At 39.6% G+C, this 26,786-nt stretch overlaps 1 protein-coding gene across 11 annotated transcripts in view; it reads left to right on the top strand.

Moving 5' to 3' along the window:
• Positions 1-26,786, top strand: part of CADPS2 (calcium dependent secretion activator 2) — a 616,089-nt gene that overhangs the window by 437,081 nt on the left and 152,222 nt on the right. For all 11 annotated transcript variants that reach the window (XM_075857164.1, XM_075857163.1, XM_075857166.1 and 8 more), the window contains 2 exons: positions 9,936-10,039; positions 13,549-13,705. In XM_075857164.1, coding sequence (XP_075713279.1) covers positions 9,936-10,039; positions 13,549-13,705 — 261 coding nt within the window. The remainder of the gene's footprint in view (positions 1-9,935; positions 10,040-13,548; positions 13,706-26,786) is intronic.

Raw genomic sequence — 26,786 nt, 5'->3', positions numbered from 1 at the left:
AGAAGCGAAGTATTGCCTCATTTTTTATTTTTTTTTAGGTTCCAGTTCAGTTCTGAAGTTGCTTTGAGGGGCCCATATATTAGACACCCCCATCAAACACCCCATTTTAGAAACTAGACCCCTCAAAGTATTTACAACAGCATTTAGAAAGTTTATGAACCCTTTAGGTTTTTCACGGGAATTTAGAGCAAAGTAGAGGTGAAATTTACATTTATTTATTTTTGTCAGAAAATCCTTGTTATACCATTTTTTTCTATAACACAAAAGGTTTTACCAGAGAAACGCAACTCAATTCTTATTGCCCAGATTCTGCAGTTTTAAAAAATATCCCACATGTGGCCCTAGTGCACTAAGGGACTGAAGCACCGACCTCCGAAGCAAAGGAACACCTAGTGGATTTTGAGGCCTCCTTTTTATTAGGCACCATGTCCGGTTTGAAGAGGTCTTGTGGTGCCAAAACAGTGGAAACCCCCCAAAAGTGACCCCATTTTGGAAACTAGACACCTTGAGGAATTCATTGTAGTTTTCATGAGGTGCATGCGTCTTTTTGATCATGTTTTATTCTATTTTTAAGTGGCATTGTGACTAAAAAACAGCAATTCTACTATTGGTTTTTTATTCTATTTTTTTTTACAGCGTTCACCGTGCGCTATAAATGACATTCATTTTATTCTGCGGGGTGATACGATTATGGCAATACCATGTGTTTATAGATTTTTTATGTCTTATGGCGTTTGCACAATAAAATATTTTTTGTAATAAATCATTGACTTTTTATGTTACCATATTCTACGAGCCAGAACTTTTTTATTTTTCCATCAAGAAAGCCGTGCGCGGACATGTTTTTTGCGTAACGAATTGTAGTTTCGATCAGTACAATTTTTAGGTAAATGCGATTTTTTGATCTCTTTTTATTCAATTTTTTGGGAGGTGAAGTGACCAAACAATTGTGATTCTGGTACGGTTTATTATTATTTTCTTTTACGGCGTTCACTGCGCGGGATAAATTATTATTACATTATTTTGTAGCTCAGGCCGTTACGGACGCGGCGATACCAATTATGTGTAGTTTATTTGTTTGTTTATATATTTTTATTAATAATAAAGGACTGATAAGGGAAAAAAGGGGATTTTTACGTTTATTATTTTTACACATCTTTTTTTAACTTTTTTTTACTTTGTTACTTTGTCCCACTAGGGGACTTGAGGGCAGGAGGCCCTGATCACAATTCTAATACACTGCACTACATGCGTATCATGTAGCAGGCCGGCGATGGTAGCTTAACCCCTAAAAAGTTGCGATCGCTATTGAATGCTGCTTTTAAGGGGTTAATGAGCAGGGACATAGCAATCGGTCCCCGCTATAGGAGCTGAGGCAACTGCTGTACGAGACAGCAGCTGTCACAGCTCCTGTATGTGTCAGAAAGACGGCCGAAATGGCCGTTACTCCCGCGACGTACTATTCGTCACTGAGCGCGAACGGGGTGGTCAGCATGACGGAATAGTACGTCGCTGAGCGTTAAGGGGTTAAATAGTGTCAATAGAAACTACAACTCCTCCTGCAAAAAATAATCCCTCACACCACTCTATTGACGGAAAAAGAAAAATGTTATGGCTCTTTGGAGTGTGGGGTATTGCCGCACTCTTGAAAAATTGCTTTACAAATGTTGAGGTGCTTTTTCTCCTTTTATCCTTTGTGAAAATGAAAAAATTCAAGATTTTATTGGAAAAAATGTTGATATTCATTTTCACGGGTAAAATTCTAATAAATTATGCAAAAGAACTGTGAGGTCTAAATGGTCACTCTACCCCTAGATAGATTTCTTAAGGGGTGTGGTTTTCCAAATGGGGTCACTTTTGGGGTGTTTCCACTGTTTTGGTCCCTCAGGGACTTTGCAAATGCGACATGACACCCGAAAAACATTCCAGCTAAATTTGACCTACAAAGGCCAAATACCGCGCCTTCCCTTTTAAACCCTGCCGTTTGTGAAACAGCAGTGTATGACTACATATGGGTTATTGCCATAACCAGGAAAAATTGCTTTACAAATGATGGCGGGCTTTTTATTCTTTGTTCCTTGTAAAAATAAAAAATGTCTTAAGTTTCTTAAGAAAAAAATGTAGATTTTCATTTTCACAGACTTATTCCAATAAATTTATCAAAAATCCTGTGGGTTCAAAATGCTGATTATACCACTAGATAAATTTCTTCGGGGGTGTAGTTTCCAAAATGGGCTCACTTTTGCGGGTTTTCCACTGTTTTGGCACCACAAGACCTCTTCCAATCTGACATGGTGCCTATAATATATTCTAAAAAAAGGAGGCCCCAAAATACACTGTTTCAGTCCATTAGCACACTAGGGCCACATGTGGGATATTTCTAAGAACTGCAGAAATGTTGAGTTGCGTTTCTTTGGTAAAACCGTCTGTGTTTCAGAAATTTTTTTATTACGCATGAATTTCGGCAAAAAAAAAGAAATTTGTAAATTTTACCTAATATTTTGCTTTAATTCCTGTGACGCCTAAAGGGTTAAGAAACTTTCTGAATGCGGTTTTGAATACTTTGAGGGTGCAGTTTTTAAAATAGGGTGAATTATGTGGTCTTTCTAAATTATAAGGCCCTCTAAGTCACTTGAGAACTGAACTGGTCCCTTAAAAAAAATAGCCTTTTGAAATTTTCTTGAAAATGTGAGAAATTGCTACTAAAGTTCTAAGCCTTGTAACCTCCTAGAAAAATAAGGGGACGTTCGAAAAACGATGCAAACATAAAGTAGACATATGGGAAATGTAAACGAGTACTTATTTTGTGTGGTATTACTATCTGTTTTACAAGCAGATAAATTTAAATTTAGAAAAAGGCAAATTTTTTCAACATTTCTGTGTTTTTCATAAATAAATACTGAATTTATCGACCACATTTTTCCACGAACAAAGTACGGGATGTCACGAGAAAACAATCTCACAATCACTTGGATAGGTAAACGCATTCCCAAGTTATTACCACATAAACTAACACATGTCAGATTTGAACAAATCGGCTTCATCCTCAATACCAAAACAGGCTCAATCCTGAAGTGGTTAAAGCGACCTTCCAGTCCAAATAAATATTTGCACTATACATTGCAAACATAGTGCTAGTCCATCGGAGGGCAGTGGAGAGGGTGCAGTCGTTTCATAGACTTCCACAGAGGCTCTCCATAACAAAGTCTGAGACTACAGTGGTCTTTTGGGGAGCAGAAAACAAGGGACAGGAACGGAGAACCGATTGTTCAGGAGCAGGGCATCAGGTATGTTGACTATATATTTGCAATGTATAGGCAAATTTTTTATTTGGACTGGAGGGTTGCTTTACTGTGGTAGCAAAATAAGGGGTTATTATTCGGAATATAAAAGATAATCAGGAAGACTTATCAATAGTGTTGCAATTAGGAAGTTGTGAAAATGGCCCAAATTATGCCAAATTTATCAAAATGGTGCACGTTGCATGATACATTTGGGCAGGGCCAGACTGGGACTGAAATTCAGCCCTGGCATTTGATAGAACACAGGCCCACTTGCTATGTGGTGAATGTGAAATATGTTTGTCAGCTTGTAGGTTATGAGACGGTTTTGATTGACTTGACTGGGACTGAGCTGCTCAGAGATGTAATACCAGGTACAGCTGCTACTATACTAAAACTACAGATCTGTGCCTGATAAACAATGAAGGCACCTGATCGGCAGGTGTGCCAAGAGTCAGACCCCCACCGATCTGATATTGATGGCCTATCGTAAGAACAGGCCATTAGTTTTAAAGCCCTGGATAATCCCTTAAAAAAACCAGAGTAATTAAGTACCAGATGAAATATTACCTACATACCGTTACTGAATAATACCGCCAGAACATAACCATATAGTGACTGACTAATAACCCCATACTGTTACTGACTAATAACCCCATACTGTTACTGACTAATACCCCCATACTGTTACTGAATAATACCGCCTCAACATAACCACATAGTGACTGACTAATAACCCCATACTGTTAGAGAACACAACTCACTATAATAAAACCAATATTACCAATAATAATACATTATAAGGTCCAAATAACACCGCCACACCATGACTACATAGTGACAGAATAATACCGCCATACTGTTACCGTAATAATACCTCCACATCCCAACCACATAGTGACTGAATAATACCCGCATACTGTTACTGAATAATACCCCCACACCATTACCACAGTGACTGAATAATACCACCATACTGTTACTGGATAATACCGCCACATCATAACCACAGTGACTGAATAATACCACCATACTGTTACTGGATAATACAGCCACATCTTAATCACATAGTGACTGAATAATACCCCATACTGTTACTAAATGAGGAGCCGGGGCTTAGAACAAAGACAGAGAACTGAGGAGCCGTGTCAGTGCTTGAGGAGGAGGGGCCGGGACACGGCCGTGAAAAATACATTTATGACAGCTAGCAACACTGGCTTGGCAGCAGGATGCTTGCTTGGTTCAGAGGCCAGTGCGCAACACAGCAGAGCGGCATGATGACAGGCTAGAGCTACTCAGTGAGAGGAAGAGGTGAGCAGGGAGCGGCCCACAGCGTACACTGGCCCATCTGGCAATTGCCAGATGGGCAGTCCGGCCCTGCATTTGGGGCAGCTTGCTAGACATGTTACACAAATTTCTCTTCCTTTAAGCCAACTTTTGGCTGAAATACACACACAAATATTTAAGCCAAAACAAAGCGCATATCAATCAATTTGACACATTTTACGGTCCCTTAATCGCATACTTTCAACAACATCATATGGCATAATCGCTTTTCCTGTTAATAGGAAAGTATTCTTGGAATGTAAGCTATTATAGTGTCAGATTATGAAGGTAAAACACTGAAAAGGGGACAAAGTTTACACATGGATATCTGAATGTCCTTAGAAAAAATGTTAAATTTCTTGCTGTAAACGCTATGGTAACCACTATAGCCATTACATTTCTGTTAAAATTCTTTGTAAGATATATACCAAGTGTACTGCCAACATGTGAGTCTTAAAGGGAACATGTAAGGAGGATTTAGGCCCCAAACTAATTTTAGTGAAGATTATTTAGAAAGTTGCTTAAATTGAGACTCCGACCAAAACTAAACTTTCCCATGTGTACCATTATGGTATTCCATGTGTCAGTCTCTCACCTGTTATTTTTCTTGCTGCATCTATCTCTATATATCAGACTGGGATTGTAGCTTAGCAGCAGTGTGAATCAGGCTCGGTGACACGCTTTCTCTACTTCAGGGGCGGACATAACACTGGTGCAACCTGTGCAGCTGCACAGTGGCCCACTTGGTAAAGGGGCCCACTGTCACTGTATAAGCAAACTTAAGGGGGTGCCCTTTGCTGAGTGTTCTTGCACAGGGGCCCTCTGCTGTCTTTGTCTACCCCTGCTCTACTTGATTCTATGGAGATCTACGTGTCACCCATCACAGGCTTCAGCAGTTCCTGTACCACAATAGTTTTGCACAGGGGGGACAGAAACTTCTATCATCAGCTACCACTGATACTTAGACATGTTCATGTCACACAGGTATAATGTAGAAGAATATAGTGCAGCCTCCCTGTCTTTATACTTATTGTTTCTGAGCTTATTTAAGAGAATATAGAGAGATGATAATCACTGTGTCCCCCAGCATGCAGAAATGGTATGGTCTTTAATTGGTCATGTGATGCCGTGCTGAAGCATCATGATATTTATGGCAAAGCAGAGGGGAAGAGAAAGCTGGGGAAATCTAAGAATCAAGATGGAGTCTTTTTTAAAGCGTACAAACAAGGCAGCAGTTTAAAAACGAAGTGCAGCATACATTAAAGAGGTGTAGAGTGCGGTATACAGTCAGCTTGGGAATGCAGACATGGAAAGTTGCTCCTTTTAATTTTGCATTTAGGAAGCAAATGAACAATAAATACAATTTCAGTTCAAAGGTGTATATAGTCTTTAATGGCCAGCTACGTTTTTTCATTGTTGCACCTCTGCTTTTCAGCAGCCATTACTTTTGTATTTTTTTCATTAACGAGGCCTTGTTTTGTGGGAGAAATTGAATTTTTTTTCCTACGCCATTTGACAGCACAAATAAATTACTGTTTCATTTATTTTGTGGCGTGAGTATGGAAAAAAGTGATTTTCAGCATTGTCTTTTTTATACGTTTCACTTTAAATAACCTGTTAAATTAACTCTTCAGGTTATTACAGTCGTGCAGATTCCTAATATGTGTTTGTTTTTTGTTTTTATGTAATGTATGGGCAATAAAATATATTTTATGCTGAATAATAACTCTTTTTGTGAACATTTCTTTATTATGTTTTTCTTTTTGTTGGCATACTCGTGAATCCTGATACATTATACAGTGTCATTATACTATGACACAGGCTTCTTTTAAAGCATCTCTTAGTGTACCCTGACAGCAGGCTTATGAAAAAGACGACAGCCCTGGTTTCCTTTCTAGGTACCGAGGGCTGACTGCAGAGGGTTACACCACTCTCCGATTTCTGGTGACTCGATCGAAGAGGGGAGTACCCTTTGACCATACTGTGGTCACGGACCGTGGTGATCAAAGGGTTAAACAGCTGGGGTCTGCGTTTTCTCCAAGCTCCGCTATAGTCAGCAGGCTGCTCTAAGTACAGGAGCTGTTAGTAACCGCTCCTGCTAAGAGAATGAGCGCTCTTAAAGAGACTCTGTCACCACATTATAAGTGCCCTATCTCCTATATAAGGAGATGGGCGCTATAATGTAGGTGACAGTAATGCTTTTTATTTAAAAAAAGGATCTGTTTTCACCACTTTATTAGGGATTTTCGATTTATGCTAATGAGTTGCTTAATGCCCAAGTGGGCGTGTTTTTACTTTAGACCAAGTGGGCGTTGTACAGAGGAGTGTATGATGCTGACCATTCAGCGTCGTGCACTCCTCTCCATTTAATTAGACAGCGCATAGGGATTCTTTTAGATCGCTATGTACTGTCTTATACTAAGGGTATGTGCACACACACTAATTACGTCCGTGATTGACGGACGTATTTCGGCCGCAAGTCCCGGACCGAACACAGTGCAGGGAGCCGGGCTCCTAGCATCATACTTATGTACGATGCTAGGAGTCTCTGCCTCGCTGCAGGACAACTGTCCCGTACTGTAATCATGTTTTCAGTACGTGACAGTGGTCCTGCAGCGAGGCAGGGACTCCTAGCATCGTACATAAGTATGATGCTAGGAGCCCGGCTCCCTGCACTGTGTTCGGTCCGGGACTTGCGGCCGAAATACGTCCGTCAATCACGGACGTAATTAGTGTGTGTGCACATACCCTAACACATTAACAATACTGAAGTGTTTAGACAGTGAATAGACATTACACGGGATGTCTATTCACAATCTCTGCACTGCGTTACTGTCTCTGTGGTAGTTACAGCAGAGGAAGTGTAATCTCGCGAGATTACGCTGTAGATGACAGGTTACAGCGAGATTACGCTTCCTCTGCTGTAACTACCATAGAAACAGTAACGAAGTGCAGAGATTGTGAATAGACATCCCGTGAAATGTCTATTCACTGTCTAAACACTTCAGTATCGATAATGTGTTCATATAAGACAGCACATGCTGATCTAAAAGGATCCATATGCGCTGTCTAAATGAATGGAGAGGAGTGCATGACGCTGATTGGTCAGCGTCATATACTCCTCTGTACAACGCCCACTTGGTCTAAAGTAAAAACATGCCCACTTGGGCTTTAAGCAACTCATTAGCATAAATTTAAAATCGCTAATAAAGTGGTGAAAATAGATCGTTTTTTAAAATAAAAAGCATTACTGTCACCTACATTATAGCGCCGATCTACTTCTATAGGAGATAGGGCACTTATAATGTGGTGACAGAGCCTCTTTAAGCCAAAAGACATCGCTGTAGACTCCAGATCTGCACTGCCCGCCATCAAGACAGTGGTTGGTCGGGAACGGGTTAATGTACAAACATCTTTGTTTTCATTTCAAAGCCATTACAGTGATATTTGTAAAGACTGGTGTATAGCGTATACAGCAAAACCCTGTAACATGCTGTATTCATTGACATTAGATCTGAGATTGTAGAGGAAAAATGTCAATCCGTTCTTATGATATAAAACTGACAATCTTCTGTATTTTTTCGTATTTTTCAGTCCTATTTTGCTTGTTGTAATGGAAATCCATTACACCCTATACTTATATAAAGTTGTTTCATTGGCAACTGTTTTTTCAATATTCTTGTGTAAAAACTCTTTGGGTGGAATTTATTAACAGCTTTACATCACTTCTGTAGCATTAAAAGTATGGCGCTTGCAATATTTGCACAATAATTTGCAACTTTTTGCCCTCTTATTCTACTCTTGCCCATTTTTAAAAGTGGCATTTAAGGTGGGAGGGGTGTGCTCTCTCACAAACCGAGGGATTTACAATAATATACACCATAAATTGGCATAAAAAATATAGCGCAAATCTATGTCTGCTATGTGCGCCAAATTTTTTAAGAGGCTTGCTAATTTTGTTGTTCTCTCCCTTTCTGTCCCTACGTTTCTTTGACTCCTATTTAAATACTAAGGCCTGTTTCCCATGGCTGGCTCTCCTTTAGTGCCGTAGTACAAAAAATGCCAACTACATAAGTTTGTCATCAGTAGTGTTCAGCTCAGGCATAAAATAACTGGCCGGACACAACTAATATGTGATCCTAGCCTAGCAGAGGCAGATACTTTAAGAGAATGGAATTGGTTATTTAAACATATAAAATTATATAAAAGAAAGACCATAACAAATGTAATTCGTTGCTAAAAACGAATCTAGGAAATGTAAAATTATGGAAGCAAAGATAAGTTGATGCATTCACAACATTTAAAGTTAGACTTTGCCTATCCGTAAAAAATTATTTCATCACATTTTCCAGGTATAAGATGGTCATAAGTATTGATATGTTCGTTTTGTAACCAGTGATTATAATCTGCTGTGGAATTACTACAGATGGCACATGTATTCATAAATGTATTCAACCAATGCAGCGCTTGTTCAACTAATATTTCAAGAAGTTTACTGTCCAGTCACCATTTGGGTGATGGTAATTGGCAAGTGGTCATCTAGTAAGATCCTATATGGGTTCATCCACACACAGCGTAAAACTGCAGAATTTCCATCCAGATTTTCTGTGCTAATTTTCCGCAGAATTTTTGCTAAATAAATTGACATGCTACAGATCGAAAATTTACCTGTGGTGTGGATTCTCACACATTTATTTTTTTCTGTCGGTTTTTTTCTGCAGCATTTATTTAAACCTAATCCCTTTTTCGGATACTGTAATTACGCTAAGAATTACAACATGGAAAATCCGGACGGAAATTCTGCAGTGTTGTTACTGTATGTGGACGTACCCTACTAGATACATAAATATAAAAGTTGGAGGAGTTGTCATTCTTAAAATATCTCTTTCACTGAAAAATTATGGGTTTGATTGGTTTATAAATTACCAGTGAGGAAGGGGTGAATGTGGTATAAAATAGTGTGGCTGTTCTAGTTACTATCTATGAAGCTGCAAGATCTATACATCACTACCACTGCTCAGTAGTGATTTAACATCCCTTAACAGTTTCAGGTTTAGATGTAGTAAAGCATTGAAATTCACAACAGGCATGTCAAGTTCCAGGTGGACATTTACTCTATATTGCTGCGACTGATGCAGAATATCTGCACAATTTCTACATTTATAAAATTTAAAGCACACCTTCAAAGGAAGAAAATTTTGATATGTTAATCAGGAATGAATAGCAAATTATTGCATTAGATTTAATGGGAGCAACAGTGGATTTCATACTATTTCATATGCTATTTTATTTAATACCAAAATGTATGGTTGTCCTTTCACCATTCAGAGACCATGAATCAAGAAAATCCTTCAAAGAAATTACGTGATGTGCTTCATCTAGCCGAGCTGTGCATTGAGGTGCTACAGCAAAACGAGGAGCATCATTCAGAGGTAAGGCAATGGTATTGTGAATATATTATTCTAAAAGAACGTTGGCATTGTACATTATTTGAATGTTCTTTAAAATGTTATGTACTTTAAATGAATTAGATGTAGGCAATTTATCTGTAACAAATTGAGGGCTTTCAAACATCTGCTTTAATTTTAATTAAATAGATGATATGTGTATGTATGTATGTATATATATATATATATATATATATATATTATTTTTTTATTTTACTTTGCACCTGTCGTGTGAACATCTTTTTGAAATTTTATTTGATATTACAGAAACATCTGTCTGTAAAATCTGAAAATAAATCTCAACGCGAAATTATCTCTTAAAAAAAAAACACTGCTATCATGTTTCTCAGTGTTTGTAAAATAAATTTTGAAGCAGTGGCATAACTAGAGTACTATGGGCCCAGGGCAAATTTTTTTCCAATGGTCAGGTCGAGAGGATCAATCAGATCTTGGAGAACTACTTATGCCTCTTCATCTCCAAGCAGCATGATGACTTGGTGCAGTTGCTCACGTGGGCTGAATTCTCTTACAATAATCACACCAGCGAGTCCACACAGAAGACACCGTTCTTTATTGTCTATGGGCAACACCCACGAATTCCTCTCCCGGTGCCTGATACGTCCGAGGTACCAGCTGCTGACACAGCTTTTAGGGACTTTCTGCAGATCTGGCAGCAGACTCGATCCTCCATCCTGATGGTGGTCGACCGCATGAAACGGAAGGCGGACACAAGGAGAAGAGAACCTCAGTTTCATCCTGGATCCTGGCACGAAACTCTGGCTGTCCTCCAGGAATATTCGACTGAGGGTGCCGTAGTACAAATTTGCTCCCAGGTTCCTCGGACCCTTCGAGATCCTGTAGGAGATCAACCCTATCACCTACAAGCTTCGGCTGCCTCCTACCCTCAGGATCCCCAACTCCTTCCATGTCTCTCTCCTGAAACCAGTGGTTTTGAACCGCTTTACCAAGACTCCTAGCCCTGCGGTTGCCTCCAGCGGCCCTTCAGACACCTTCGAGGTTAAGGAGATCTTGGACACCAAGAGAGTGAGAGGAGAGACTTTTTATTTTTTATTTGGTGGATTGGAGGGGTTTTTGCCCTGAAGAGAGGTCCTGGGAGCCAGAGGAGAACCTCAATACTCCTACCCTTCTGAAGAAGTTTCTCTCTCGCAAGAAGTGGGGGCGTAAGAGGGTGGATACTGTCATGCCCATGGCTGCGGGCCATCAGGTTCACTCACCTCCTGACAGCCACAGCCATGGGTCTGCGAGCGCTGGCCCCAGTCTCCTCCTCAGGAGACGGCAGCGCTCACTTCCACTCACCTCGGCCGGGTCCCATGAGTGCCCTAGACTAGAAGAAGGGTCCGGCCTCTTGCTTCGATGCCAGGGCTTTGTTTGTCGTATCCTAGTTTGTCTAGCAAATGGTCTCCTAGTTGTTTCCAGTGTTCCCTGTTCCTGTATCCTGTATCCCGTGCTATCCTGTTCAAGTGCTGTGCTGTAGTTGTTCTGTGCTGTATTCCACGTCTGTCCTACTACTCCCCGCCTGACGTCTACCTGCTGCCTAGTCCCAGTCGAGCCTGTCTTACTACTGTTTGAGCTGCCACAGGTACCCTATACGAGCTATAGACTGGCGGTACGGCCCAGTGGGTCCACGAACCCTACGTGACAGTATGCAATCTCATGTTCTTTTTTTTTTCTCCACATTTAATATGTATTGCCTCAGTTTGTGAGCTGAATGTGGCTCACAATATTAAGGCTTAGGACCACTGCAATTATGGTTAAAACACTTTTATTATGATGCACAGGATAGTAACATTGTGACATCATAACAGTACATATCAAAACATGACCCGAGAAAAACGTCAATATATCTTAAGACACAAACAGTAAGTATAACCGTATAAAACTGGAGTGATATTGATGACACACATATAAATAGAAAAGTATGGACTAGAACAGGCCAAGTATAAGATAGAGAAAAATAAATAAATCTCTGGCCTATGGCATGTCACACAGGTCTGATTGGTGAGGTTTCATAATCCAGTCCAGCTACTACCTTCAATGGAGAGGTGGCCACCCATTATCGAACTGTAGAAACATCCAGGTTCCCTAATGGTAATCTTATTGTAGTTTTTTATTTTTAATTGTTTTCTTTGCCACCTAATGTGTTCTGTTTCTCTCTTACTTTGCAACGCTTTTTATGGATTTCTGTAGGGCAAAGAGGTATGCATTTAACATTTTTCTGTTGCTTTCCATTTTTGTACTTGGTTTTGGGGGAGTTTTGCTTCCTTATGTCTGTAGAACACATCAATGTTAGACTCCTAGAATTCCTTTCATCAGCTTCAGTTTCTCCACTCCAATAATCTAACTTGGATGGACTCATGAATATTCATATTTTTGTTGTGCAAGGAATTTCACCTGTTATAGCGGTAGCTTGTGCTCCAGAGCTGCTTTTCCTACTGTAATTGGGTCAAAGCCTTCCAACCTGTGTGCACTATTTTACATTTTTGTAGCAATATCTACCCAGTCACCTAATAGCATACAAGTTTATCCAGATGTTTCTCTACTCTCTTCACATAGGGAGTTGTGTATGCTACTTCTATAGTCACTCCCCCTACCATACCTGTTGGTATGCCAATTTGAAAACCCACATGCAATGAAAGTTAGCAATATAAACGCCTCCTCTTAGGGTTTTTTAATCTACGTGGAAGTCACAGCCTGTGAGAAAACTATAAAATATGTGACAACATGACATTTCTGAATAAACATAGAGTATAGTGCTTGAATACTGCTCCCCGAGGCTACAAGAAATTATTCTGCCCTGGTAAATTAACGTATAGCTTTGCATGATTTCACATTTTTAGTGACAAAACCAGATACAATCTATACAGTAAATCAGTTTAAGTATCCAGATCTACTAAGGAGCATCATACCATTCTTTTCCATCTGTGAGTGAGGCAGTATTTCTATCATTTATTTTTAAGAAGGTATTGGCAAAAAACTTGCCCAGTTTCAGATGGTATTTTAGTGCTTTATAGATTAACTTTTTCCATGCCAAACAATAAAACATTTTTATTCTGTTAACATGTTGGATTTATAATTTATTGTATAGTATTCGATGTAAGTTTGATTTATGATTTGCCCGTTGTCCATGCTGCAATGCAGTAACAATAGAGGGATCTATAGATGGTTGTTGGAACTTTATGCCTCCTCCTGTGGTACAGATGGATAAAGGGTGAAAATAAGAAAAAACAATGGGGGCGACTTGTAGAAGGAAAAAATGCAGCCTCAGAATGTTGGTTCTCAAATAAATTATAGCAAATGAATTAGTAAGATCCAATCATGTAGAAAACGTTTAAATGCTTTGTGTTCAGACGTCTTTGGCCCTTGTTCTTTTTATCTTCAATGTTTATGACATCTTAAAATGTGTTAATGAATCCATCTTTGAAGTCTTGAACCCTTTCGCTATCTTTGACTTGACATGTTTGCGTTAAAAATAGGCATTTTCCTGGTGGCCAGATCTTATAGCGGAACATGCTGAGATATTTTGGTCCCTCTTCTCCGTTGATATGAACTCTGCACTAGATGCACAACCACAAGACTCTTGGGAAAGCTTTCCTCTTTTCCAGCTGCTAAATGACTTTCTCAGGACTGACTGTAAGTAACCAAATAATTTTTTTTTATGTAATGACGTGATTTGGGTATGTAGTAGGAGACTCATGTGAAAAAAACGCTGTGTTCTTAGCAAGTTTTCTGTTGCAAAAAACTGCACTGTCCAATAATAACCACAGGCACTATATGTAGTTACAGTTTTTCCAAAATATCCCCTTTTACAAAATCTACAATGCTAGTAATCATTTCAAGGAGGACTACCAATTTCTTTGTAAAGCAGAAAGCATTAGCTGTCTGCAAAAGCTGTCCCTTCTATCATAACATAGGGGGTGTGTGTTTTTTTGGGGGGGTTTTTTCGTTGTATTTTTAATATTATTTTATGAACATTGAATCACAACTTTTGGGAATTCTTTAGGGCAACTAAAACTCATATTAAATCACTTATTTGGAAATCACTGTAAATGGTAAAGCTAAACATCACCTTTGTTCACACAGTGCGCTTTAAAAAGGGTATTATGGTTTAAGAAAATAAAGCTTATTCTTTGTACAATAAAATGTTATACATCTTTGCTTTACACTTTTTTGCATCAGTTCCTTGCGGTTTCCAAGATCTCTGCTTGCAGTCATTCAATAGGAACCTTCATTGTTTACTTCCAGTGAATAAAAATCCACCCTGTCTGTAATAAGTCCAGCACTTGTGTGTCCATCAAATGACTAGAACAGACTTGTATTCACTGGGAGTAAAGAAAATATAGGTTCCCATTAAAATAACAGCAAGCAGATATCCTAAATAGCCAGAGGAATTGATACAGAAAGTATACTATTAAATTGTTTCGCTTTTTATTATACAATTAATATCTTTTATTTGATGAAACGGTTATATCTCTAAGTTGGTAACCCGGTTGTACAATCCTGCCTTAAGGGGAACCTGCCAAATAAATACTCCACTTACATTGAGCCAGTTCTTTGTCATTCTAAACACTGCATTGAGTGAAATGTAAGGAGTTATCCGCTATTTATGTGTACACCTTAATGTACTGTAACTCCTTGTTTTAACTGCTGACTTTGTCTTGATCTTCCAATGTCAATTACGCATTTAAAAGTAATTTCATGCTAAATTGCCATCGAAATTACCCGCTAACACATAATAGTGTCTGACACAACTAATGCCCTGGTTACTGTTGCAGCTGATAAACGTATGTCACAAAGTAATGTCGCCAAATGACAAGGTCAGGGATAGCTGTATGTAGAAGGGACCTCACGGCAAGCACAATGTCACAAGGTGATGGAATCCATTTTCTTCAAATAAAGATTGTAGATGACAGCTAAGAGATATTTCTACACTCCTACAAGTGGAAGCTTGGTGTGATAAGCTGGCTGGAGAGGAATTTGGCAGCAGCCAGCTGTTCACACAAATATCAACATTTAGTGGAGCTCTCCAGCAGCTGAAATTGCTTGTTAGGTTTATTCCCTCAGGCCCAAAGTTGGAGAAATCTGTATGGAGATGTATTTTGCGGATGACAAAAACACATATGATTGGATGACTAGAAATACATTTTTCTTTTTTTGTTTCAGACCTAAAGTTAAATATATTGTGATCTAATTTGTAACTCATTCTAAATGATGATACTAATATTAAAAGTAAAATGGTTATATCATCTTTGAGAGATGTTTATATGGATTTGGATGTTTTTGGTACTTTCAAACAGAAATAAACTCCTTTTTATAGCAGATTGTACAATGATGGATTTTAAAAATAAAAATAGTTAATATGACCATGTTAAAGTGCTATTGTGGTATGTCAGAGGTCTCACAAGACCTATTACATAAGTAATCTTAGGCTATTTACCTAATTACTGGCTTGACAGAGGACTGTGTATGCTTTAATGCCATAGTAGCATATTATCATTAATATAAAGAAAGATAGATTGACCTTTCACAACCTCCATCATTTCTTATATCTGAACAATCATTTTTTTTTCATTGAACATGTCACTTGGAGGTAAAGTTCAGAATATTTATTACCTGTAAGACATTGTTATGAGAACTACCTCTCAGACTGTCATTTAATATTGCATTTTAATAATACAATACATATGATTACATTTTTATCAAGTAGGATTGTATATATTCTTCACCTGAATGTACTAAAAACTATTGTCAATATGGGGACAATACAGTAATAGTGTTACCCAAATAAGTACTTCCCCACTGTTAACTTATTGCAAACTTTTTGGAGACCCCCAGGTATATTGTTGGCTTACGTTCTTTGCTTGAGAGTTAAAAATACTGATCCTCTCAGTAAGATGATTGATGTTATCACTGCAATACAATGTCATCTATGTTAGCTGCCTGCAGCAGTTTCTTGAAATATGTCATATGGATTGGGTGCAACTGCCTACCCTAGTCTACATTAGCTGCTGGCTGTCATGTATTACGGACAGAGGTAGATGGACCATTAAATTTGCCAGAAAAATTGACACTTGCTTCAGTAGTTTCTAGGTAAAAAAAAATAAAAATAAAAAAAAATATATATATGTATATATATATTTCATATATACGAAGATAAAATTAACATTAACGCCAATAAAAAAAGAAGCAACTAGCCGTGTGTGTGTCTGTGTGTGTGTGTGTGTGTGTGTGTATATATACAATGCATTCAGATAGTCTTTTGCATTTTTTTATGTTGAGGCCTTGTACTAAAATAAAAAAAAATAGTTTTTTTTCCTATCATTCTGCATTCGAAACCCCATAATGCCAAAATTAAAGCAGAATGTTCGTAATTTTTGCTAATTTATTAAAAGAGGAAAACTAAAATATTGCATTGACATAAGTATTCAGACCCTTCACTCAGTACTTAGTTGAAGCACCTTTGGCAGCGATAACAGCCAAGGCCGGCCTTAGGGGTTTGCGAGATGTGCGAGTGCACAGGGCGCTGCAGCCTCCCAGCATGTAGGGGGCGCAACTGTGCAGGCCGTTTGAACTCTATATTCTCTGCTCCTCGTTACACATACTGAGGAGGCAGAGCAGAGGAGGAAGCTCCGCCCACAGCCCGTCCTGCAAGAAACTTGTGCAGCAAGAAGAGATGGTAAGTTCCTTTCTGTGTACTTATGTGTGTGTGTATATGTTTCAGTATGTGTACGTCTATATGTGTATATATGTCTGTGTATGTGTATATTTTTCTATGTGTGTATCTGTATGTGTATGTGTGTGTGGTTATCACTGTGTGTTATTTGTGGTGTTACATAGGACTACAGGTAACACTATAACATTATCTGTACTCTGAGAGCTATCCATGTGTGTTATATGTGGTGTTACATAGGACTGCAGGTAACATCTAGTACATTATCTGTACTGTGTGTGTATATATGTGTGTGTGTGTGTGTGTGTATGTATACATGCCTCCTGTGTGTGTATGTATACATGACTCATGTGTGTATGTATACATGCCTTGTGTGTGTGTGTGTGTGTGTGTGTGTGTGTGTGTGTATATGTATACATTCCTTTGTATGTATGTATGTATACATGCCTCGTGTGTGTGTGTGTGTGTGTGTGTGTATATGTATATATGCCGTGTGTGTGTGTGTGTGTGTGTGTGTATATACATGCCTCGTGTGTGTATGTATACATGCCGTGTGTGTGTACAAATATGTACACATGCCTCGTGTGTGTGTGTGTGTGTGTGTGTGTGTGTGTGTGTATATATGTGTGTACATGCCTCCTGTGTGTGTGTGTGTGTGTGTGTGTGTATATGTGTACATGCCTCGTGTGTGTGTGTGTGTGTGTATACATGCCGCGTGTGTGTGTGTGTGTATACATGCCGCGTGTGTGTGTGTTTACATGCCTCGTGTGTGTGTGTATGTATACATGCCTCGTGTGTGTGTGTGTATGTATACATGCCTCGTGTGTTTGTGTGTGTGTGTTTTCATGCCGTGTGTGTGTGTGTGTTTGTGTATATGTATACATGCCTACTGTATACAATCCAGGTGGGCTTTCATGTCTCTTAGGGGGGATTCACACGAGCGTGTATTCGATCCGTGCGGGCCGCGTGGTTTTCACGCGGCACGCATGGACCAATACAAGTCTATGGGGCAGTACAGACAGTCCGTGCTTTTTGCGCAGCGTTTGTCTGCTGCGCAAGAAGCGCGACAGGTTCAATAACTCTGCGTATTTCGCGCATCACGCACCCATTGAAGTCAATGGGTGCGTGAAAATCACGCGCACCACACGGAAGCACTTCCGTGGGCGAGCGTGATTCGCGCAACAGCAGTGAAAAGGATGAATGAAAACAGAAAAGCACCACGCGCTTTTCTGTTTCTGAACATCCAAACGGAGTGTCTTTGCGATGAGCGAAGCCGGACAAGCGAACCGAACTTCACCGGGTTCGGCCGAACTCTTTTAAAACATTATCGGTACGCGACGTCAGGAGATAGTCACTGTCCATGGTGCTGAAAGAGTTAAACTGTTTCAGCACCATGGACCGTGACTTCCGATCCCAATATACATGAACCTGTAGAAATAAAAACGAAGTTCTGACTTACCGCTAACTCCCGGCTTCTTCCTCCAGTCTGACCTCCCGGGATGACAATTAAGTCCAAGTGACAGCTCCAGCCAATCACAGGCCAAGCACAGGCTGCAGCGGTCACATGGACTGGCGCGTCATCCAGGGAGGTGGGGCCCGATGTCAAGAGAGGCGCGTCACCAAGGACGCGTCACCAAGGCAACGGCCGGGAAGTTCTCGGTAAGTACGAACTTTTTCTTTTTTTTCTACAGGTTTTGCGATATTGTGTTCGGCATTCACTGTCGAGGGTGCTGAAAGAGTTAGCTCTTTCAGCACCTTGGACAGTGACGGCCGTCGACTAGCCTCATCTCTATGATGGCGGCTGCGCGAAAATCACGCAGCCGCGCATCAGACACGGATGACACACGCAGCTGTCAAATGGTTTTTGCGCGCGCAAAACGCCGCGTTGTTTGCGCACGCAAAAACGCAACGTTCGTCTGTATCTGCCCTTATACTGAGAAGAGGCGACTTTCTGGCCAGATTGGTGGAGTACTGCAGTGATGGTTGACCTTCTGGAAGATTCTACCATCTGCACACAGGATCTTTGGAGCTCAGCCAATGTGACTATTGGGTTATTGGTCACCTCTCTTACCAGGGCACCCCCCCCCCAATTATTTCCAAACTACTGCCATTTAAGAATTGTGGAGGCCACTGTGCTCTTGGGATCTTTCAGTGCAACAGAATTTTTTTTTGAACCCTTCTCCAGATCTGTGCCTCCACAAAATCCTGTCTCTAAGCTTTACAGGCATTTCTTTCCTCCTCATGGCTTGGTTTTTGCTCTGATATGCATTGTCAGCTGTGAGACCTTATATAGACAGAGGTGTGTCGTTCCAAATACTGTCTGATTACTTATGTCCATGCGAAATTTGAGTTTTTAATTTTTAATAAATGTGCAAACATTTCTAAAAAATTTTTTTTCACAATCATTATGGGGTATTGAGTGCAGAATGATGGGGGAAAAACTTGAATCTTTTTTTTATTTTAGCACAAGGCCTCAACATAATAAAATGTGCAAAAAATTAAAGGGTCTGAAGACTTTCGGAATGCACTTTATGTATTAGATTATTATGACCACTTCCAGTACTTAGTGCTTTGTTGGGCCACTTTTTGCCCATACCCATATACAATTAATGGACACTTTATTAGAGACACCAATCTAGTACCACGTTGGACCTTCTTTGGACTTTATAACTGTAGCAATTTGGGGTCTTGACCTTTTCGTTTCCCTTAGACAGCAATGGCACTCGAGCTGTTAATCTGCTGTTAAAGCTAATCCGTGTTAAGAAACGACCGTTGTGCATTCGGTACATAAGTTGGCGCATTAGTGTTGTATTCTTGATTTTATTCTGCACTCCGCAGTCACGTGTCTAGTTTCCATACAGCTCCAATCATGAAAGGGCAGGTGTCTCTAATAAAGTGTATTGTAATGTATGGTGTACAGACACAGAGGTATATATTTCTGTTAGAACTAAAGCAGAACAGTTAGATATCTAAACAGGTACAACATAGAAAAGCAAAACGCTTAAACAAAGCATTGCAATAAAAAAATATTTTTGTAAGAAGCCAGGCTGCAACATGACTGCCCGCCCATACCAAGTATGTACTGCATGACTGCCACATTACACTGAAACCTAAGCACAGAGATCATAGATGATGGTCACCTTGCTTCCCGAAGGTATTGCCCTCAACCATATAAGTGCCTATTTTTAAAAAATATATATATAATAATGCGAAGACCGCAACATCATTCAGGAATATGTGGAATAGATGTTTATTATAAAGAGAAAAAAAGTCATCCAATAATTATTTTGTTGCTATGTACACATCAGTATTTATGTCTTAACCCCCTGGTCATACAATATTCCCATAGCAGTAAAAGCTACTACTTTAACATACCCCTCCCAACTATTTTAATAGGTATGTCGATATAATATCTTTTTATAACATCACTAAAACATTTAGTGTCTACTAATCTGCATTGGTATTACAATCCTTTCCCTTCCATTGTCAAGAAATTAAATTGGTAATGTCTCATGTGAAATCTGTGCTGTTTCATCTCTAGTACTCCATGGGAGAACAGGCTCTTATCACAATTCACCTTTTAATCTGTAAAAGAGAGGCTTGTAAGTGGCAAGTGACCATTCTGCTGAGAGACAAGTCTCTAGTGAAACGCGCCACAGTGTTTGTTCTTTAATTAGAAGCCTTTTCAGACAGCTAGCACATTAAAGATGGTGCCTAGAATGCCCCATCTTATCCTATAAATATACGCTAAGTCTTTCTTTAACCCGTTAGTGACCGCCAAATACGCCTTTTAACGGCGGCCACTAATGGGCTTTATTCTGATGCATATGCCTTTTTACGGCACTGCATCAGGATAAAGTAAACAGAGCAGGGAGCGTCAAATCTCCCTGCTCTAAGATGGCAGAGGCAGCTGAGGGCTGGGGGCGTCCCTGCTCTGCCGTGTGAGATCGATATAAGTATCGATCTCACCCGTTTAACCCCTCAGATGCGGTGCGCAATAGCGAGCACCGCATCTGAGTGGTTTTGGAGAGAGGGAGGGAGCTCCCTCTCTCTCCCGCCGACACCAGGCGATACGATCGCCGAGTGTCAGTGTCTTCTATGGCAGCCGGGGGCCCTAATAAAGGCCCCCAGGTCTGCCCGTCATGAATGCCTGCTAGATCATGCCTCTGGCATGACCTAGCAGATGCCTGTCCGTTTTAAACGGACAGGCAGTAATACACTGCAATACAAAAAGTATTGCAGTGTATTATAATAGCGATCGGAGAATCGCATATTAGAGTCCCCTAGTTTAAAAAAGTGAAAAAAAAAAATGAAAAACCCAGCTTTTCCCCTTACAAAATGCTTTACTATTAAAAAAACAAAATAAAGTAAAAAAGTTACACATATTTGGTATCGCCGCGTCCGTAACAACCCCGACTATAAATCTATTACATTATTTAAACCGCACGGTGAACGCCGTAAAAAATGTAATAAAAAACTATGGAAAAATTGCCGTTTTCTGTGAATCCTGACTTTAAAAAAATGTGATAAAAAGTGATCAAAAAGTCGCATCTACTCCAAAATGGTACCAATAAAAACTACAAGTCTTCCCGCAAAAAAAAGCCCTCATACAACCGCATCGGCGAAAAAATAAAAACGTTACGGCTCTTCAAATATGGAGACACAAAAACAAATAATTAAAAAAAAAAAGTGTTTTTACTGTGTAAAAGTAGTAAAACATACAAAATATATACAAATTTGGTATTGTTGCAATCATAACAACCCGCTGAATAAAGTTAGTGTTATTTATACCACACGGTAAATGCCATAGATTTAAGACGCGAAAAAGAGTGGCAAAATTTCAGGTTTTTTTCTATTCCCCCCCAAAAAAAAGTTTATAAAAGTTAATCAATAAAGAATATGTCCCCCAAAATGGTGGTATTAAAAAATAGAACTTGTCCCGCAAAAAACAAGACCTTTATACAGCTATGTCGACGCAAAAATAAAAAGGTTATAGCTCTTCGAATGCAACGATGGAAAAACGTAAAAAATTGCTTGGTCATTAAGGTTTAAAATAGGCTGGTCATTAAGGGGTTAAGTAATAAATGTTCTACTGTAACACTAAACAAATCCTTGTCGTAAACACTCCGTTCTCCATAAAGGAAGATATAAATTCAAAAACTGAAATGAGGCCTCATGAGGATAAAAAGGCTAGTGTTAATAATTATCAGGGAGAGTCAAGTAGAGTCAAATTAGCCATAATAGAGCGCAGAGTGACTGGCAAAGCCGACTCTAGTTATCAAAAAACTCATTAGCAAATGAAGCAGTGGAAATCCCACTGGGCTGTACTTCTCTCTGATGTTTTATTAGAGATTAGTTTTCAGAATTCTTTCAAACCAGGAGCTCTTCAATCACCTATTTACATGTTGTTGGGTTAATCTACAAATGTAAAAAAAAATGGCATAACTGACAATTATATTATCTGGTTATATCTTATATAGACACTTATGTACAGAGGCAATTGTTATATGCTTCATCAATGATCCCAACCACTTCAGAGTAGAGTGGAGTAACTGTTGCACTCCTGCAAAATGATGCATCACATAATGTGTCCACTAGAAGAGAAACTAAATCATGGATTATCTGGTACTTTCTGTACCAGTTACCATCTCAGCTCGCGTAACCCCTGCTACTGGTGACTCAACGAGTAGCAAATATCTGATGATCATTAACCCCTTAACGCATTATCACATAACTGTAAGGGATAAGGGGAACTATGGAGCGCGCTCACAGGCTGAGCGCGCTCCATACTCAGCGAGTGACGGCTGTGTTATACACCGACACCTCACTGCATCGGGCGGAATCATAGTTCACTTTGATTCCGCCCGTTTAACACCTTAAATGCTGCAGTCAGTCGCGAACGCTGCATTTAAATTGTTAGAACCGAGGTGGCACCCCCTCAAAAACGCCATCGCACCCCAGCCCCCCACCCCCCCGCGGCATGATCGGCCATTTACATCGGCGAGACTGTCAGAATTACGATTTACTGAAATACCTTAGTATTGCAGTATATCATGCAAGCGATCCAACGATCGCTGGTTCCAGTTTCTTAGGGGGACTAATAAAGAAGTAAAAAACAGTTCAATAAAGGTTTTTTTTGTTCCAAAAAAAAATATTAAAAGTTAAAAAAAAACCTTTTCAAATTTTTTCCCTAAATCAATGTTAAAAAAAATAAAAGTTAACATAACTGGTATCGCTGCGTCCATAAAAGAAATGGTATAGGTGAAAAAGACAGCTCGCCCTGCAAAATTTAAGCCCTCACACCGCTAAATTGATGGACAAATGAAATCGTTATGGCTCTCAGAATATAGCGAGACAAAAGATTTTTTAAAAGTAGTAAAACATAAAACAAAACATGTAAATTTGGTATCTCTGTAATCGTATCAACCTGTAGAATAAGGTGAATATGTAGTTTGTACTGCCTGATGGACGCCGTAAAAACAAAACCCCCCAAAATATGGCGTAATCGCAATTTCACCCAACAAATAATTTTGTTTTAGCTACCCAGTACATTATGCGGTACAATAAATGGTGCCACAAAAACTACAACTTCTCCCGCAAAAAACAAGCCCTCATATGGCTATATTGACGGAAAAAGAAAAAAATTATAGCTTTTGTCCTCAAGTAAGTATCCTTCCATGAAGTAGAACCCCTTTAAAAAAGATGGGCCAAATAAATTGATATTAGAAACACTTTTATTTTTAAAGGTACCTAATCTAAAAGTACTGGTACATTATTTTTAGCAAGTGTATGCAATTTGCCATTTTTTGTTACCATAACCGCAAGAAAATTTCAGGTCATCTTTTCATATTTTATTATGTATATAAATGCAGCCATTCACACTCCCCCATACTCATGCACACTTGGTTTGGCTGCTTGTGCCTGCTTATTTCGATAGGTAGAGACCTCCCACAGGAACAAAGGGTCCTTCTTTGCCCGCCATAAGCCATTTAGGGACTCTTAGGAGGCCCACATTCCCGTTATTTGTTGATCCCACTTAAGTTGGCAGGTAGGGTAAACATTTATCTAGTTTTGCGTGCCCAACTTAATTGTGGTTGACACTCTTATAACCTGGTTAAAATGAACGCAATGTTTTTTTCAGTATGATGCTAACGGTTTCTCTACAGATGTACAGTATTGATTTACATTGTATTATAAAAATGGTCATCTGCTAATACTTTCCTTTGTAGGATTTAAGAGTTGGCATGTTTGTTCAGATGGCATAAAATAGTCAACTTCACTATGGTGTGTGGTAGACAGGGGGGTTTAAAGCAGACCTACTAGATGAAATGGTTTCATTTAGATATTGTGTGGATTTAAATAACCATTTTCTGCATTTTTATACATATACACATAATTACCAGAAGATCCTTGCTTGTTTCTAATATAGGAGATGAGGTGAAGTGGAGGCAATTATGGCTGCAAGGTCTTTGCAGGGCACCAATGAAGTATCAGGAATTATTTACTGCGTTGTATGCAGGAGGTCCATGTTATCAGCTCACTGAAGAGTCTGATTTTACAAAAGTCTATATGTGAACACTTAAAGGGATTGTCTTCTTAGGGGTCCCTTGACAGTAAGCTTATAATAAAGTATCCCCCTGCTGGAACTCCAGCAATCAGCTGTGGTCTGTCGGGAAGCCTGGTTTATTTATTTAAAGGAAACTTGTCACCAGCATTTCACCTATTGAACTCTACTCACCCCTCGCTGGCCGCTGCTGTCAAAAGTTTATTGCCGGTATCCCCTCACCTAAACTCCTCCGACCCTAAATAACGGTCTGCAAACATTTTGCGCCTTTTATGGTAAGAATCCAGTGTCCAGTTGTGCGCACACACCAGAATAGGATATCGATGCGCAAGCGCAGTCTTTCATGTGGGCTGGGGGAGGCTAGGAGCTGTCAATCAAAAGTAAGGAGGTGGCGTTAACCCGGAAAGGCTTGAGGAATGAAGATATGACTCTTTTCAAACAAAGATATGACTCTTTTATGGTCATTCGCATACAGTGCAGGAAGGCTAAAAAACTGAATACTAAAGGTATAGAGCCTATTTAGAAGATAATTATAGGTTTCATAAAAATTCTTTTTCTCCAACTTCAACCAGATATTGCTAATTTAACTGGTTGCCGACACAGGACGAGAATGCTCGTCCTGAGCGGCGGGTACTTCACGCATTAGGACGAGCATTCTCGTCCTGTGTGACAGCCGTCTTTGCGCGCAATCGAGAGTGTAATACACAGCCACGGCCCGCTCTAACAGCGGAGAGAAGAGAAACCTCCTCTCTCCGCCGTTAACCCCTTGAATGCCGCGATAAAAACTGATTGCGGATTTCAAGGAGGTCGGACTGCACTTTGATCGTGTCACAGAAAATCTCTGTGACGTGATCAAAGCCCATAACTTGTATGGCCAGACAGCCCAGGATCCATTGAAGGACCCCATTGCTGTCTGAACATATTTCCTGTTGTTAGGGCATACTGAGGTATGCCCTAACAACTGCCTGTGTACAATCAGTACACAGGCTAATGTACTGGCATATAGATATATGCCAGTACATTACAGTTAAAAAAAAAAAATAATCTCTAAATGGGATTTAAAAAAAAAAGTTAAATGAATGTAAAAAATTTTGATGAGAAATAGATAAAAATAAGTAAAAAAATACACAGAAATGCACATTTTTTTTATAGTAAATAAACATTTTAAAATATAAGTCCCAAAACATGAAATAATATAGACATATTTGGTATCGCCATGACCGTAACAACCTGTACAATAAATGTATAACATTATTTATTATCGGTGTATAGTGTACAAAAAAAAATTAAAACTGCAGCGGAACGGCTGTTTTTCGGCATTTTCGCCTAGATAAAAATTTATATAAATTAAACGATGATGTATTTGTACCAAAAAATGGTACCTACATAAAGTACAACTCGTCCCACAAAAAACAAAGTCTCATACAACTACATCGTAGAAAAAATAAAAAGTTATGAGTGTCGGGATGCAAAGAGGGAAATATAAAAAAATTGTTCTGCGCTCAAGGCCAAAATTGGCCGTGTGCTTAAGGGGTTAATAGGTGAAATGCTGGTGACAGGTTCCCTTTAAGTTTTATTTCCCTGCAGCACCACCACAGGGGCAATTAAGTATTACACCATGCCTATACAATTCAATGGGCTCTCTGTGTAATACAGGATAGGTCCTTCATTACGAGAGATGTTCTTTGTAAGCTCCCTCCGCTCTAAGGCCCCATTCACACGAACATGCTTTTGCGGCCGCAATTCCCCCGAATATCCACGGGAGAATTGCGGCCCCATTCATTGCTATGGGGCCATGCACACGACCGTGGTTTTCACGGTCCGTGCGTGGCCCGGGAGCCTGGACCGCAGAAAGAACGGGCATGCCTTATTACGGCCGTGTTCTGCGGTCCAGGCTCATTGAAAATAATGGCCGCGGCTGACCGTCCCTTGCCGGCTGACCCGAAAATCACGGCCGTGCACATGGCTACGGTTGTGTGCTTGAGGCCTTAGATGATCACCCCACTCTATTAAATTAGAATTCCCTTATAGCGTACATGAAAATGTTTTTTTCTAAGGTGGTTTCCTGTATTGCCAGGACCTTTCAGCCACGCAGAGCAATGCTTCCCCAAATGTCTGCAACTATAATCTTTCAAATTATCAGACATACCAGCATATTGCTACGCATTTTTAGCAAGGAAAATAATGTGCGACTTAAAGTCTGAAAAATATGGCATTTAGATAGGAAGCCCCAATCAAATGTTGCAATGAAGTATTCATTTACAATGTGCATTTAATGCATGTGTGTGGCGCAGCTGAGTTTTATGCCTTCAGTTAAAACATTTAGTGAAATAATTTTGATCAGCTATTACATTTGTTACTCTCAGATTTTATATTGCCCTTCAGGAAAAATTTTACCAAATGTTTCCTTGTAGCAACTGCCAAGCAAAATGAGCACTTCTGGTTAACAATATAATACAATGTAGATCGTAATTGTTCTT

The sequence above is a fragment of the Rhinoderma darwinii genome, chromosome 3 (assembly GCF_050947455.1).
Source record: "Rhinoderma darwinii isolate aRhiDar2 chromosome 3, aRhiDar2.hap1, whole genome shotgun sequence".
NCBI classification, from domain to species: Eukaryota; Metazoa; Chordata; class Amphibia; order Anura; family Rhinodermatidae; genus Rhinoderma; species Rhinoderma darwinii.
Note: the sequence above shows the minus strand (reverse complement) of the source record. Positions and strands in the feature narration are given on the sequence as shown.